This window comes from Vanacampus margaritifer, chromosome 10, assembly GCF_051991255.1.
Source record: "Vanacampus margaritifer isolate UIUO_Vmar chromosome 10, RoL_Vmar_1.0, whole genome shotgun sequence".
Taxonomy (NCBI): domain Eukaryota; kingdom Metazoa; phylum Chordata; class Actinopteri; order Syngnathiformes; family Syngnathidae; genus Vanacampus; species Vanacampus margaritifer.
Window position 1 is genome coordinate 1,830,001 of NC_135441.1, and position 16,329 is coordinate 1,846,329.

Genomic DNA, 16,329 nt, shown 5'->3' on the forward strand with positions numbered 1-16,329 from the left:
TCTGTGTCATTTAAATATTGTGTAGTATAACTATTCACTGGGGCAACTCGGAAGGGACTACGTTGGCTGCTTGAGACAGAGACGTATAGAATTGTATGGGTAGGGACCCGGGACCCCAGCTGTTATGTATTAGATTTGAGTGTTAGGAATAAATACACTCGTGTGTGAAAATGCCGGCTTCCTGATACCTTTCTATTGCAGAACGAGCATGCTATTGTTGGATGGGTGATAGTTTGGTAAGGTCACAAATTGGAGTCAGATTATTAACTTAAATTTATATTAATATAGAAATAAATTCCAACACTTTCCATCGAAAATGAAAAAAGCAAAAGTCATTCCTATTTATAAAAATGGAAATAAGACAATTCACTAACTATAGACCAATATCCCTAGATTGGACACTTTCATTAAGATACACATGCTCTTAAGTGAAAATCAATATGGATTTTGAGAAAAACGATCAACCTCCAAGGCAGTCATGGAACTTGTCGAAGCTAAAGCTGCAGATAAAGATTTTTTTAAAATAGGTTTTTAAAAACCCGAATAAGAGCATATTCGGGTTTTTGCGCATGTTTACATAGCCTTACAAAACCTGAATATTGCCAATATTCGGGTTTTAAAGGGATTATTGCCTGCATGTAAACGCAGTCTCTGTTCTCTCAGTCTCTCTCTGACTACGTTCACACTGCAGGGCGTGGTGCCCAATTCGGATTTTTTTTTGTTAAATCTGATATTTTTATGTACTGTTCACATTACAAAAACAAATGCGATATCTAATGTGAACACAACGCGGCCGTGAAGTGACGTACACCCAAAACGTCACGTTGTAGTGTTCACGGAATTAACCCGACTCACAACATTTTACTGCCAGCCAAGCCACCCGAGGCAAGCGACCTTTATCAGTGCCATATGCAAATTGCTACTTTTTGGTGGGCTGGTGGACTCCTTTCGCGGATGAGTTAGGAGTTGGATTAATGTGTGTTACCTGCATAAATTATGCAAATTAAACTGTGCAAATGCCCACTCGCAATTGGTGGACTGTTTTCGCGCTCGCTCATGTTTGGCTGCTGTCCTCGGCTTCCTCGAGCGTCAGTGTTTACAATCAGAGCAGAAACCCGTCAAACTCATTTTTCCATCTCATAACGCCAAAGTAGCGAGGTTGGAAAAGGTAGAAATGAGGGGAGACTCCTCGATATCTTCATTTCACTGAAGATGACATTGCGTCATTGACGTGTGTGATGAACCATCTGCAGTCGCCACAAATGTCAACTTTATGCTTCATGTTTGTAGTGGGATTAAATTAAAGACAAATAAAGTTAACACTGTTACTCAAAACAGCTTTGTATTTTCACAGACATGTCAATAGTCTCCCTTCCAAGCACTCTCTGCCGTCCGCGCAGAACGCATATAAGGCTTTTGATGACGTATTAATCGGATGCGTGCGGATGAGCGTTCACAGTGCAGACGCATCTCATACATATGCGATTTAATTCCACATACGAAAGAGGCCCAGGTCTGGTGTGAAAAAAAATCGGAATTCTACTGTTAACACCGTATGAAGAGCTACTTTAAAAAATCGGAATTGAGATGCAGCGTGAACGCTTCCCTCTCTCTAATTAAGAACATTTGGTAGTAAAAAACAAAAACAATTCAAATAAAAAAACAATTTTTAATGCATACTTAGTAGTTCATTATTATTTCCTATTGAATGTGCTGTATTCAGCAGTATTAGATATTATTTTAAAATATTTTTCCTGAGTTTATAAAAAAAATGTTCTGAACTAGTTCCTTTATTATTGTGGTAAAAACACTGATTCTCAATTCTCAGGTTGTTCAGTAAATATTCATTCATACACATAAATTTTCCAAGTTTATAAAAAAAAAAAAAACTGTTTAGAAAAATGGTTCTTACTTTTGGGATCAAAAGAGCTTATTTGAATCGCAGATAGAGATAGTGGTTTACTCGTGCATCCCTGCTTGGCATATAAACGGATTAAAAGTTATCGACATAACAGATATCAGTAGCAGTTTAACAACATACAATCAAAACAATTGATGATCTCTCACGGGCTTCCCCAAGGGTTGGTGCTTGGCCCTAAGTTATTCATATTATATATAAACGATATCTGCTGTGTCTCTTAACTACTTAAAGTGTTTTGTTTGCTGATGACACAACTCTCTACTGTTCTGGAGAAAATATGAAACAGCTTCTGATTACTGTGGAAAATGAAATAAAATGATTTGAAATTTGAAATTTGAAAAAATTGGTTTGACACTAATAAAATATCCTTAAATTATATTTAATCAAAACAAAGTTTATAGTTTTTGGCACTAGACAGGTCCAGCACCAAGTCACAATTATAGTAAATTCTAATAAAATAGAGTGTATGAAAATAAATGTATTGGTGTTGTTATTGATAAAAGATTAAGCTGGAAGTCCCACGAAGATAATGTTACAATGAAAGTGTCCAAAATTATAGGGGATCCTTTACAAATCAAAGCATGTTTTGAATAAGAGGTCATTATACATTATTACCATATCTGACCCATTGTGTGGAAATGCTTACAAAACAAATACTTACCCTCTTTTCAAATTAAAAAAAAAGAGCAGTAAGAATTATTAACCGATTAAAATATACAGAACCAACAAATTCACTATTTATGAAATTAAACACAATGACATTTTATGATCTAGTTGAGTTTAAAATAGCTCAAATAATGTACAAAGTACACAACAACCTACTTTGCCACAATATTAAGAAGCTGTTTAAAATCAGAAGAGTGGCTATGATTAAAGGGGTGGGTACAAGTGTCTATAAAACATTAAAAAATAAGAACAAATATTAAGCAAAGGTGTGTTTTAATTATTATATTCAATTATATATTATAATATTGGAGTGTGAGTAAAAATGTACATGTAAGCCTTTGTATTGATTTATATATCTGTAAATGTGTTGGCTTATCAACTAAATGCACAATGCTGTTGGCATATCTATGCATGTATAAGTGAAGCTGTTTATATGTGCATATTAATGTTTTGTTTTTTTCTTATAAGGGGTTAGGACTTGATAATATTTTTACTTAGTAGTGGTAGTAGAGGTAGTATTAGTAGTAGTGGTAGTATTAAAGGTAGTAGTAGTAGTGGTGGTAGTGGTAGTCGTGGTAGTATTATTAGTAGTAGTGGTAGTATTATTGGTAATAGTAGTAGTATTATTGGTAGTAGTAGTAGTAGTAGTGGTGGTAGTGGTAGTGGCGGCGGCATCAGTGGTAATAGTAGCAGTATTATTATTATTATTATTATTATTATTATTATTATTAAATTGCCTTCACGCACACGCAGACAAGAATGCATATCAAAAGGACACAAAGTCCAATACTATCCAATATATCTATCGCGATATGTATCGTAGTGTGACTGACTCCTGTATCGTGATACATATTGCATCGTGAGGTTGTTAGCAATACTCAGCCCTAGTGCACGTGCAGATGAAAATGCATACCAAAAGGACACGTAGTCCAATACTCCGGGTGACGAATTCCCTGTGTATAAAAAGAGTATGGAACCAGTAAAGCAGTCCCTCCGAACCTTCTCGCGCAAACACGAGGGCTCTGAGTGACAAGCAATCCTGGTGGTCGATCGGGACTCAGAGAACTGTAGTTACATTCGTAACTGTCGTTCTATTTTGTTCCACCCGACCGCCAGGTGGCAGTGCCGAATACCAGCGACATCACAAGGAACCCGGAAACAAACCTCACAGGGGGGTCTCCGCAAGACCGAGGACCACATGCTGTGGATGAGGAGAGGTGACATCCAAACTGTAGAATCTGGAGAATGTGCAAGGCAAGCCCAGGAAGCAGCACGCCCTTCAGAATGGCCCATGACGTAGAAACACCCCTGGTAGAGTGATTGCGTACAGCAGGAGGTGGGAGACGTTGCTTGGAGAGAGCACCGCCTTTCGTATGGCACAAAGAGTTGGCTGGACTTACAGAATCACGCCGTAGCATCCACATAAGAGCGGAGCGCTTTTACAGGACAGTAAAGGCATGGTTTGACATCCCCTTCCACCGACGGGGGTCAAAGCGAGCGAGTCAAATAGGATGGTTGGTTTGAGAGCCAGATAAAACTTTGGGGACAAAAGCGGCATTCGGCCACAGTGTAACTCCCACCCCATCAGGGTGCCAATGAAGACACGTGGGGCTAACAGAGCGTGGAGCCCCCCCACCCATTTAGCGGATGCAACTCCTAGCAGAAACGCCACTTTACGAGACAACCATCAATGTTCCATTTCGGTCAACAGTTCAAAAGGGGACCTGCACAGCGCGTCGAACACCAAGGGAAAGTCCCAAGCAGGGACCTGAGACGGGTTTCTGGAACGAAGACGAAGGGCTCACCTGAGGAAGGAGGCCACGAGTCTGTGGACTACAGAATTTCCATCAACAGCAACATGCCGGAATGGCTGCCACGTAAACCTTGAGCGTAGAAGAGGCGTAGAAGGGGTACCCCCCTTATCCAAAACAGACTGAAGGCACTCTAAAACAGCAAGAACTGGGCACACTACAGGGTCCAACCCGCAGCCGGCACAACACTCCGCAAACAACCTGAGTGGTTCAACCTGAGTGGAAAGAGCTGTGGCATTGGTGAGCACGGACATTTTTACCTTACCAGATAAAGATGCACGAAGTTCCTCTCATTGTTCAAGATTTAACAAGGAAATGGTGAGTAATTCTGCAAGAACAGAAATAATTGCAGCGTCCATTTGTCTACGTTAGGTTTGTTCTTTTGTCCCGGCATCTGCGCTGGTTTTGTCACAGCTGAGCTGCATATCACGCCCCCAAACACAATGCCGCTCTGTGATTGGTCCGAACCACCAGTGGTTTGGATCCGTGAAAATCAACGGGCAAGATGTATTCTCGGGAGTTTGTGAACTCACAAATACCGCAATAATTAATTTTGCAGAGCAAGGTTACTGTTCTGCTTTCCAAGAGAAAACCAGAGGGGACAGTGAGTGGACTCTTCGGAGGCAAAGAGATCGACCGACTGCTTGCCGAAGCGAATCCAAATGGCGCTTACCACCGCCAATCCCCCGGAGGCGGACAACAGCAGGAGAATCTGCCACCTGGTTGACAACGTCCAGGAGAAACACAGATAACGTAAACTGGCAAGGCGAGGGGCGGCCCATCTGAGAAGCCGCTATGAGGCCCGTAGCAATTGGGCTGACTTTGTACCGCCCTGATGATTGATGTAGTACACGGTTGAGGTGTTGCCCGAGCGTACTAGTACATGGCGCCCTGCAATGAAGGGCAGAAATTGAATAAAAGCCAAATGAACCACACACAGCTCTAGCACAATGTGCAGCGAGCTGTCCCTTGCTGACCACTGGCCTGTGTTGCCAAACTGCAACCCACCCGCTGAGGCTGGCATTGGTGGCGACAACAACGCGGCGGGCTGGCACCACACACCACACCCAGAGGGATGCCCGCTGACAGGAAAGACTGACGGCCCTATGGTGCAAGAAAAACCAGGAAGCAACCGGACGGAGTCGTCGGCGACGGTCCAGCAACGGGTTCAGACATAAACTGATCAGCCACTGTTGCAATGGATGCAGTGACAGCAGGCCCAGCTGAACAAGCGCCGTCAGGGCCCTCTGTTTGCCCATTAGCCGCAGAAAGAGGACAAGAGGCTGCATCCTGTTAACGCGAAAGAGTGAGAAGACGTGCAGAACATCGTCTCCCCTATAAATGGATGGTCGGGCAGTCATGGATGTGGTATCCAATGACATCACGATGAACAAAGTTCGCTGAGAGGGAATGAGAGAGAAATTCTCTAGGTTGACCTTGAGGCCAAGTTGTGGCACATGACGCAGAAGTACAGACGTGTCTCAGGGTGTCTGAGCATGAGATGGTGCGCAGACTAGAAAGCTGTCCAGGTAAGGTAGCACCTTCATGCCACCCGAATGCAGGGGAGCAAGGTGCGTGAACACCCTGGGAGAGAGTGACCCTGGGAGAGAGTGACAGGCCGAATGGGAGCACCCGGAATCACCAGTGATGGCCCCTGTAGGCAAAGCGAAGAAACCGCCTGTGATGACCTGGTTGGAAAGAGGGGGCCTCCCCACTGTGAATCCTGCATTTCCCTCACAGTTACCTCCAAATGGCTCACCTGCAAGTCAAGCCGAGGATCAGACCGATACTTTCTCTCTGCGAGGCAGGGGCAGCAGGGTAGGGTATCTACTCTACTCTACTCTACTCTACTCTACTCTACTCTACTCTACTCTACTCTACTCTACTCTGCAAAAGGCCAGTCTCCACCAACAAATCTACCCGGCTCTACTCGCTTTTTCTGGTACCTGCTCCTTTGTGGTTCTAAGAAATGTAGCCCAGTTCCAAAACGTGACGTAATTATTTTGGAGGCCAATGATCGGATATCAATGTGCAGCTGCCCAAACCACCACCTCGGGAAAACAGCTGCCATTAACGATGAAGAGAGGACAACAATGGCTTCCAAACAGATTAATGCTTGGACTTTTGAGGAGGTGCAAACCTTTATCATTATTGAATGCAGTCTTCTGATTGCTGCAATATTCATTCAATGTCTTCAGGCTGAAATAAACAGGCACAAACCATTGTTTGCGCTCTCCATTGTTTTTGTCTGTGTGCAATCGCTTTAGCATGACATCACTGGCAAGGTGAGGAGGGGCTCCCGGGTGGTGGCCGTGGAGATGCACTGCTTTTTGGTGTAGAGCCAAAATAGAGCAAAGGGCTGCTTTGTTAAACATTTCAGCAAGATCTATGAAAATTTGGAGGAATATGAAGGAGCCAAAGACCTACAAAAAAGTCTCGAAGCCATATGATAAATGACGTGAGCAATGATTTTTTCGAATGTCCGATCATGTCATATGTTTGCTCACTTCTTCTAGACACTTCATCTGATTGACTTCAAACTTGGCCTGTGCCATGTCAACACCTGGGACACAACAGGGGGAAAGCATCTTAAGCTTTTGAAATACTATATGACAGGTGCGGAGCATATCATTTTGTATTTCATACTTCCTAAAGCAGGAAAAAGGAAATACTTAAAAACTCATCTACACAAGCTAAAAAAAAAAAATCCAAAACTTCACAAGTATGTTAATAGTAACGACCTGAAGGTGTCTATATGACAATATTCGGTTTTAAATATAACGCTAACCTGGCAATAGCCAGATTGATATTGTGATTCACTCAAGATGTTCTCCACAATATCAATTTGGGACTGCTCAACGTCGATTTACTCCGGAAAGGCGGGACATTCTGTACAATACTTCGAGCTGATTGGATGATGCAGCATGTTGTGCATGTTTGTTTTGACCAATCACTGCAACAGATGAAAATATTGTCTTCCTTCTCATCGTAGGGGGGAAAAAAGTATGAACATCTTAACCAGCTAAAAATGCTCGAAACGTCTCTCGCAGATCAACAGTCAACAAGGAAACGGTGAGTAATTCTGCAAAAACAGAATTAATTGCAGCATCCATTCGTCCATGTTAGGTTAGTTTGTTTCCCACAGTATCAGCGCTTCCTGGTTTCGTCACAGCTGCATATCCTGCCCCAAACACAATGTCACTCTTTGATTGGTCTGAACCATAAGTGGTTCTGATAGGTGAAAATCAACCGGCTGGGTACAAGATGTGGGAGAATTCATCTTGCAGAGCAAGGTAATATAGCGCCACCTAGTGATGACAAGAAATTTCATGTTTAACATTTGCATCTGTTTCGCCGAGTCCGTTTAACGGATCCAGTTGAAAATTTGTCATAATGTTGATCATGCCTCAGACCAAATATTGTGACATTTCGGCGAAGGTTGTGGACAATAAGTTGCCGCAAATTCTGATGATTGACCGTGACAGTAAAACCTGCTTTATTCGTTTTTGATGGCAGTACAAGACTGAAGAGGTCTACAAACTTATTATTCACCGTAGTGGTCGTGCTGTGAAATTCTGTTGCCATGCCAATGCATTGTTCAGCAAAAATGCGAGGGGGGGACAGTTATTTTTTAGCGTCTACTCTTAACATTCTTAAAACAATTGAGACTTATACACACATCAGGCCTGTAAAAAATAATATTTTAATTTAAAAAAAATGGTTCAGTAGCGCTCCCGACAAATTAAAAAATAAAAGCCAGGATTTTTCCTGTGTACAAAATTCAGAGGCGGCCACCTCCAGCCTGGGCCACTCATATCGTTCAACACAGCGCTCCAGCTGTGTTTTTTCAAATAAATCAAAGCAATACAAGACTTTCCAGTATTTGATTAGGCATTGTGTATAAAGAATAAAAAAAAAAATAATCTCTGGCATCTCATTGCCTGATTTTTATTTTTATTTTTTAAGCGATTAAGTATCAAAATAAGAACATACCGTGGGCAACGCCAACGACAGCCGCTTTCGTTCATTTGAATGTGACTTTGTTGACGTGATGGGCAAGAAAAATGCCGTCCTCTATCGCCAAATACTGCGCCTCAGCACGTCAGGTTTCATCTCCTTCCGGGTGGGGGTGGGGCAGTGGGGGTTTGCCTCTCCTAATGTGGGCTAAAGTGCGCTGAGCACACAACATTAAAGCTGGCTGAGCGGAGAGAAAGTCAGACGGATGTTTACTGTCCAGGTTAGGGCGTCTACAACTTACATTTCCAGAGTGACCAATGTCAATGGTGACTTGTGTGCCAGTACCCCAATGTACAAGTACCCCAAAGTGGCCCGAGCTAAGGGGCCCTTTATAGCTGCTCGCAGCTTTAGTTGAAGACTGCATTTTTCATCGGTGTGTGGATTGTTTGTCTCTATTCGCCTGCGAGTGACAGGTGACCAGTCCAGGTTGGGATTGGTTCTATTTCACCCGCAACCTTTGGTGAGGGGACACGCTACTAAAAACGAATGGACTGAAAAAAAAATTAGGAAAGCAGGGATCTAAAATAAAAAATAGCTCAATCTTAATTTACACTCTTCTTAACCTTGCCAGCATGTTGAATTCTCACGGTGTTGGTTCACAAATACTACGAGAATACATCTTCTACTGCTCCCGCTGATACGTTCGCAACCGACCTTTGTTTTAGGTCGGACCAATCAAGCGTTTAGGGCATGCAGCTGTGACTAAACCAGGAAGCACAGACGCCGGGGTGAACAAACACACCTAAGATGGAATGGACACTGCAATTAATTCTGTTCTCGCAGATTTAATCACCGTTTGCTTGTTGAATGTTCAAAAGCGGGAGGCACTTCGTGCATTTTTATCTGGTATTTTTTTATTTTTTATTTTTTCTCCCTGAGACGAGAGTGAAGTTCCAGATTGATAATGTGAAGAACTCCTTGGAGTGAATCACAATTATCAATCTGGCTATTCCCAGGTTAGACTCTTCTGACAAATCCTTGTTTCATTTTTGGCCAGAAAACTGGGCAATGATATGAATGAGTAAAAAAAAAAATTACTGTAAATGGGGTGTTGGAGTAAGCTCAAGAAAGTTTCATTCATTACTCATTCATACAGTATAAAATTTACCTGACTGAGTTGAAGTGCAAGTCGTTTTCTTTCCTGGCTGTAATAGGCAGCCTGCTGGTAGTAGAAACCAGGGTTCTGTGTCTGTATAGCAGCCAGACCCAATTTTATTGCATCGTCAAACAGCTCACCAAAGGACTGGAACCTGAGAAGACACACAAAATCTGTATTATCAAATTAAAAGCATAATTTTTTTTTAATATAGAACTTATGAGTTTATTTTGAGAGTGTTACAAAGAGCAATCGGCACGGAGATGGTGGAACGGACCATATGTGACCGGCTCAGGCAAATGGGTCCTAATTGATATATTGATATATTCGAATTCTGCACTTAAATCTCTTGATATGATATATAATCGTTGGTCGTACCTAAAAAATTGAAAAAGTTAGGAGCAATGAATGAAGACGTGCCTCGACGGAGCTCGTCAAATTTGTGCTTCAAAGTTTTGTCCAAGTGCTTGAAACGCCACTCAAATTGACTCTAGTGATAGCGTAATTTGTATCAACAAGAGTTGTTTACAATATGGGTAAACCAAAAACTAAAAAGACCGGTGTGCCGGATGCAGGCCCAGACACCATCCAGAGTCACCCGATGAGGTTGAGCCCTCGGGGGATGGTCCTATGCTCGCCGCTATAGCATTGCTGCGGACGGAGGTGAACACAGTCAGGTCCGATGTGTGTAATGCCCTGGACAACCGTATATCTGAAGTTTCAACTGCTATTCGGAGCGAGATTTCGTCTCTGAAGCAAAGCATGGAAACGTCAATCTTGGATGTAAGGAATGACTTGGCTAAACACGACAGTGCCTTGACAGAGTATATATCATATATATATATATATATATATATATATATATATATCATATAGTATTTTTTTTTGGAAAATAAAATAATGTGTACATTAACCAAAATCAAAAATGAATGTGATGGCAAAAGAAAAACAAAAAGTGTTGATAAAAAGAGATGGTCACTTTAGGCAACAGTTTTGGGATATACTATACCACTATATTAAGTGGTAAAAATGTGTTTAATAGATTTATTTTTCAATCAGGTGGCTAGGTTTATTTCATGTCTCAAATTTACGTTTTTGAAATACTTTGTACTGTGCGCATATTTTGTTTAATTGTGTTGGTGTCTTTTTAAAGGTTAAATATTTATATTTTGAAATGATCAGCCTTTTCTTTTCCTGATCCTTTTTTGAATAGAAAAAACAAAACAATTGTATCTGTCAATAACGACTTGTAAATATTTAAACTGTGATATATTTTTTCAGACATATCGCCCAGCCCTTTTTTGCGGTCTATTTAAATAATTGATTCAGTATATGAAAATATACATATATAAGTTTTTTGTCGTTTTTAACATGTTTTTTAACATGTTTGAAGATACTGTAAGAATTTGTGGTGTTTTATGATGTCTACAAGCAACAAATGTCAACTATAATATTAATATTATATTATATTGATATTATATTGATATAATTGTATCAAATCAAAAATCGTATCGCTCCCAAAACTTAATTGAACCGTATCAAATCGTTCTGCTCTGAAATATATTGTTTTTCAATTATATTGCAACCTGTGTATCGAGATACATATCTAATTGGATTCATGTCAGAGATTCCCACCCCTAGTCCTAAATTATTTATACTATACATAAATGGTACTCTTTGTTGATGATTCAAATATTTTCGATGCAGGTGGGGATTTAAACAAGCTGGCCCAAAGTGTAAACGAAGACTTGTACAAGCTGCAACAATGTTTTAATGCAAACAAATTGTCATTGAATCTTAACAAAAAAAAAAAATGTTATTTGGTAAAAAAAAAAAAAAAAGGACTTAAAGAAACTATAAACATTCAAGTCAGCAATGTGAATATCCAACGTGTTAGAGAACACAAGGTATTGGGAATAATAGTAAATGACTTGTTAACATGGAATACTCATATAAGTCAACAACAAAAAAACTAGCTAGAAGTACATCTATTCTATTTAGAGCCCAAAACATTAAACATTAAATCAGAGGGCCCTTCAAATAATTTATTGCGCGCTGATCCTGCCTTACTTGACCCATTGTGATGAAATTTGGAGGAAATACCTATATAAGCCGCCTACATCCTTTAATGGTAATCCAGAAAAAAGCAGTAAGAATCTTACACAACGCTCCTTACAATGCACATACACACAAATTATTTATTAAATCAAAATTATTGAAATTATATGATTTAATAAACTTTAGGACTGTGCAGACAATGTATAAAGCGTAAAAAAACTGCCTCCCTTATAACTTGCAAATTCGCATCCAGGTCAGAAAATCGAAATATGATTTGAGAGGGAAACATGTATTTGTAAAAAGTTATATCAGAACTACACTAAAATAATTTTCGATCTCCTGTACTGGTGTAAACCAATGGAATAACTTGAATTTTGGAGTAACCAATACAGGGACATTTGCTGGCTTAAAAAACAAAAAGTATAAAGAACTTATATTTAACAGATACACTGATGAAAATCGATAACTTCTCAATATGATGACATTTTTCAAAATCTGGGTGAAAACCCTGAACTGTAAACAAGGCTTGGTGTTCCTAAAAAAATAACAAAATAAACATAGCTGAACCTGATATCTTTGCTCAAGGACTGATAGTCACTTGGGAGCTGTTACGATTGCTGAAATAAGTACTGAATCTAGCCTGTAAAACGACATGGAACTAGTGAACTGGTATTTAAGTGCTCTCAACAAGATCTTTTCAACAATGAGAACTGAACCTGGTCAATGCTCATGTCCGGGTGGAACTTTCATTTGCAAAAGATATCTGGGGAAAATGGCAGCCGCTGTGTCTAGCCTCACTCAAAGAAGGCATCTACCTGTTCATTACGCTGGTGGCTGGGATGCTTCTGCTCGGGATCAGAGCCCTCTGGCTGCATCGAATCGTCAGAAAAATGCAGGATGGGCAAAAAAAAAGGCGTTGAAAATGGCCACTGTGGCTCTGAGCACCATCACTGGAGTGCAAGCCGGCCTGTCAAGGCCTATGACGACATGTCACAGGTGAAGAACGACCTAGCTGCATCCAACATTGCCCCGAACAGAATGGGAATGAACTTGACTACAAAGCTTAACAGCCTGGAGATGAGTGCTTGTCACAGCGATGAACAGAAATCGAGATGAAGAAGAAACTGACTGAAGGGTGTGGCTGGATGCGGGCGGCCATTTATCCTTAGCTACCCAATGCTACTGGACCAAACTGATCAACAAAAGAACAAATCAATGTTTTGATCAACAAAGACTATTGGGAAGACAAACTTTTGCATCAATCAACAACTTGATAATCCACACAACTAGATATGTGATGAATTACCACTTTGATTATCTGCGTCCTATTGCCTTCTGGGAATGGGAATGAATAAACTTCGGCTTCATCCCGCCAGCCCTTTTTCTTTTCGGGTATAATTGTATGTGAAAAGTGAAAGTTTGCGCAGCCATTTGTGTGTACAACAAAGAAGGTAAGATCACAACCACTGTCTGCTGTTAACATACTTGAGAAACGTTACAGTGCTGTATAAGGAAAAAATAGACAATAGCCACTAGAAACAATGTAATTCAGTCCAACTGCGGACGCCTTGGACGTCCGGATTACACAATGATATGCACTTGGCCTCATGGGAAATGTGGTTCTTTCAAGGGAAATTAAAGTGAAAACAATACCGCTTTTGTCCAAAGGTGCTGCCATAATCAACGAAAATGAAATGCTCATTTGTGCTACTTTAAGCACGTTCAAGAAATGTACAACCTTCCGTGACTTTTTCAGATACCTACAGATTAGGGACATCGGCACGACATTGAGGCTCTTGCCCCCACCAATATTAATGAATGCCTTATATAAGATCCAAATTCAGAGAAACTAATCTCTCGTGTCGATGCTGATTTGTCATTATTGGAGCCAGTTAGTCTGTGTTAATAAAATCAAAGTGGGAGAAATAATTGTGTATGACTATCACTGAGGCACAATGGGAAGAAGGGTTGAAGTATATTAATAGATGCTCTTGTAATGCACTGTTTAATCCAGTTTAAGGTATTGCATCGTCTTCATTTTTCTAGATCAAGGTTACATGCGATCTATCCAGAGATCTCCTCCACCTGTGTGAAATGTTTCTTATCAGAGGACACTCAGCCATAGTTTTGCTCTGTGTCCAAAGGTTTGTGGATACTGGACAGAAATTTTTGAAATGATGTCTGAAATCTTTCATATTCAGTTGGAATCAGAACCTTTAAGCGATTATTCTTGGATGTTCTGATAACATTGTAAATTTGAGTCATGCTTCTGCATGACGATGTTTCATTTCCAGGCTTGGGGAGTAACGGAATACATGCGCCACCGTTATGTAATCAGAGAGCGAGAGCAGGCAGGCGGGTGGGCGAGCGAGAGACAGTGAGAGCGAGCAAGAGACTTGTTGACGTCGTGTCGGGCACATGGCCTGTTTAAAAGGGTTCACGGACGAAAGGAAGAAGTGGCGACCGGTGTTTACGGTTTGGAACATACTTGGCTTACTGAAGGACCGATTTATCTTTAACAAAGAAAAAGTTTCAGATGAGAGTAATCCAAAGTAATCTTTATATTATTTTAATATGATGGTACTTGGAAAACGTTACTTACTACATTTTTTGCAGGTATTGTAACTAGTCTGAAACTGAATAAATTTTAAAAGTAACCCTCACAAACCCTGCTCATTTATTACTGTATTGTAATTGCAAAAAAAAATGCTTCTAATGCTCTGGAACACCTTTACCACCACCAGTGTTGGGCAAGCCTTTTGGAGAATGAGTTGTCTTCGCACATTGGAGTGAAGATTCTCAAGGATGAAGTGGAGTAAATAACCCATTGCCCATTAAATAACCCATTAAAAGGAAAATAAAAGAACTGATGCCTGAACTGAGAGCTGCAAGAGAGAGGGGAGAAATTGCATACTTACGACATGACAAGTTGATTACTCATGCTCGCACCAGTACACCAAAAGTCAGTAAAGGCAAATAATCCACCAAAAACCTGAGAAATATACAATCTCCAGAGCATTCAATACAATAAAGGGGGAAAAGTCCTGGTCTACATGTGTTTTGTGGATTTGGAAAAGGCGTTCAACTTCGGGAGTACAGGCTACCGAGCCCCCTGATACGTGTCAAGAGTTTGGTCGGATTTGTTTCCAGTGAGGGTTGGACTCCGCCAAGGCTGCCCTTTGTCTCTAATTCTGTTCATAACTTTAATGGACAGAATTTCTAGACGCAGCCGAGGCGTTGAGGGGGTCCGGTTTGATAGCCTCAGCTTTGCCTCTCTACTTTCTGCAGATGATGTGGTGCTTCATCAAACCGTGATCTCCAACTCTCACTGGAGCGATTTTCAGCTGAGTGTGAAGCAGTTGGGATGAAGATCAGCACCTCCAAATCCGAGACCATGGTCCTCAGTCGGAAAAGGGTGGCGTGCCCTCTTTGGGTCGGGGATAAGATCCTGCCTCAAGTGGAGGAGTTAAAAGTATCTTGGGGTCTTGTTCACGAGTGAGGGTAGAATGGAGCGGGAGATCGACAGGCGGATCAGTGCAGCTTCTGCAGTGATGCGGACTTTGTTTCGGTCCGTTGTGGTGAACAAAGAGCTGAGCCGAAAGGCGAAGCTCTCGATTTACCAGTCGATCTACCCTACCCTTACCTATGGGTAAAAAACAAAAAAACAAGATCCCGGATAAAAGCGGCCGAAATGAGTTTCCTCCGTAGGGTGTCTGGGCTCTCCCTTAGAGATAGGATGAGAAGTTCGGTCATCCGGGAGGTACTCGGAAATAGAGCCACTGCTCCTCTGCATTGAGGAGCCAGCTGAGGTGGCTCGGGCATCTGGTTCGGATGCCTCCTAGACGCCTCCCTGGAGAGGTGTTCCGGGCATGTCCCACCGGCGGGAGGGGAGGGTACGACCCAGGACACGTTGGAGAGACTACAGTATGTCTCTCGGCTGGCCTTGGTACGCCTTGGAATCCCGCCGGTGGAGCTGGTTGAAGTGGATGGGGAGAGGGAAGTCTGGACTTCTCTCCTAAAACTGCCGCCCCAAGGACCCAACCTCGGATAAGCGGCAGAGGATAGATGGATGGATGGTTAATCCAAATTTATCTTTGCCCATATTAATGGATTATTTTCAAGAGTTTAGTTAATTGTCAGGGTATAAAGTTACCCCGGGATTATACCGCATGCGTGTGTGTTGCGGCTTTGCTCCGCTCCGATAGCTCCGATTCCTTTCCATTCTACCAGCTTGTTCAAATTACACCGGCTGCGTTTGCACTGCGGATTGACTGCGGACCAGCTGCGTCGAGCCAGAGGCCGCCGCATGGATAGACCTATTTTCTATTTTTGACGTACGATGCATCCCTCGGCATCTGTCAAATGGCAAACTAGCACAGAACACATCAAGTGGGACATGAAGACTGACGCAGTTTCAAAATAAAATTCCGGTTACTTGTCAGCAAAACGTCATAATGCTTAACGCTTAACTCACTGCAGCGAAAATGGACAAGGAGAGATTTCTTTTTGCTTCTCTTTTGAGCACACTTTCTGTGTGTTTGTTGTTTTTAATGCCAAATTAACATGCACGATCACGCGAGATACAACGGAAAGTTGTCGGCGACAGAGCCAAGTCAACATATAAGATAGAGTTGAAATATAAATTGGAGTAGTTGTAATATACATTGGAGTACGACATCTATGAAGTATCTGGGTATTAATTTACCAAAAGAGCTTGGAAAATTTAAGTCTGAAAATTTTGATTAACTCTTTTACTGCCA

The 16,329-nt window shown here is 41.4% G+C and overlaps 1 protein-coding gene across 2 annotated transcripts in view; it reads right to left on the reverse strand.

Moving 5' to 3' along the window:
• Window positions 1-16,329, reverse strand: part of trappc11 (trafficking protein particle complex subunit 11) — a 171,654-nt gene that overhangs the window by 116,599 nt on the left and 38,726 nt on the right. For both annotated transcript variants that reach the window (XM_077578862.1, XM_077578861.1), the window contains exon 9: window positions 9,524-9,665. In XM_077578862.1, the coding sequence (XP_077434988.1) occupies window positions 9,524-9,665 (142 nt within the window). The remainder of the gene's footprint in view (window positions 1-9,523; window positions 9,666-16,329) is intronic.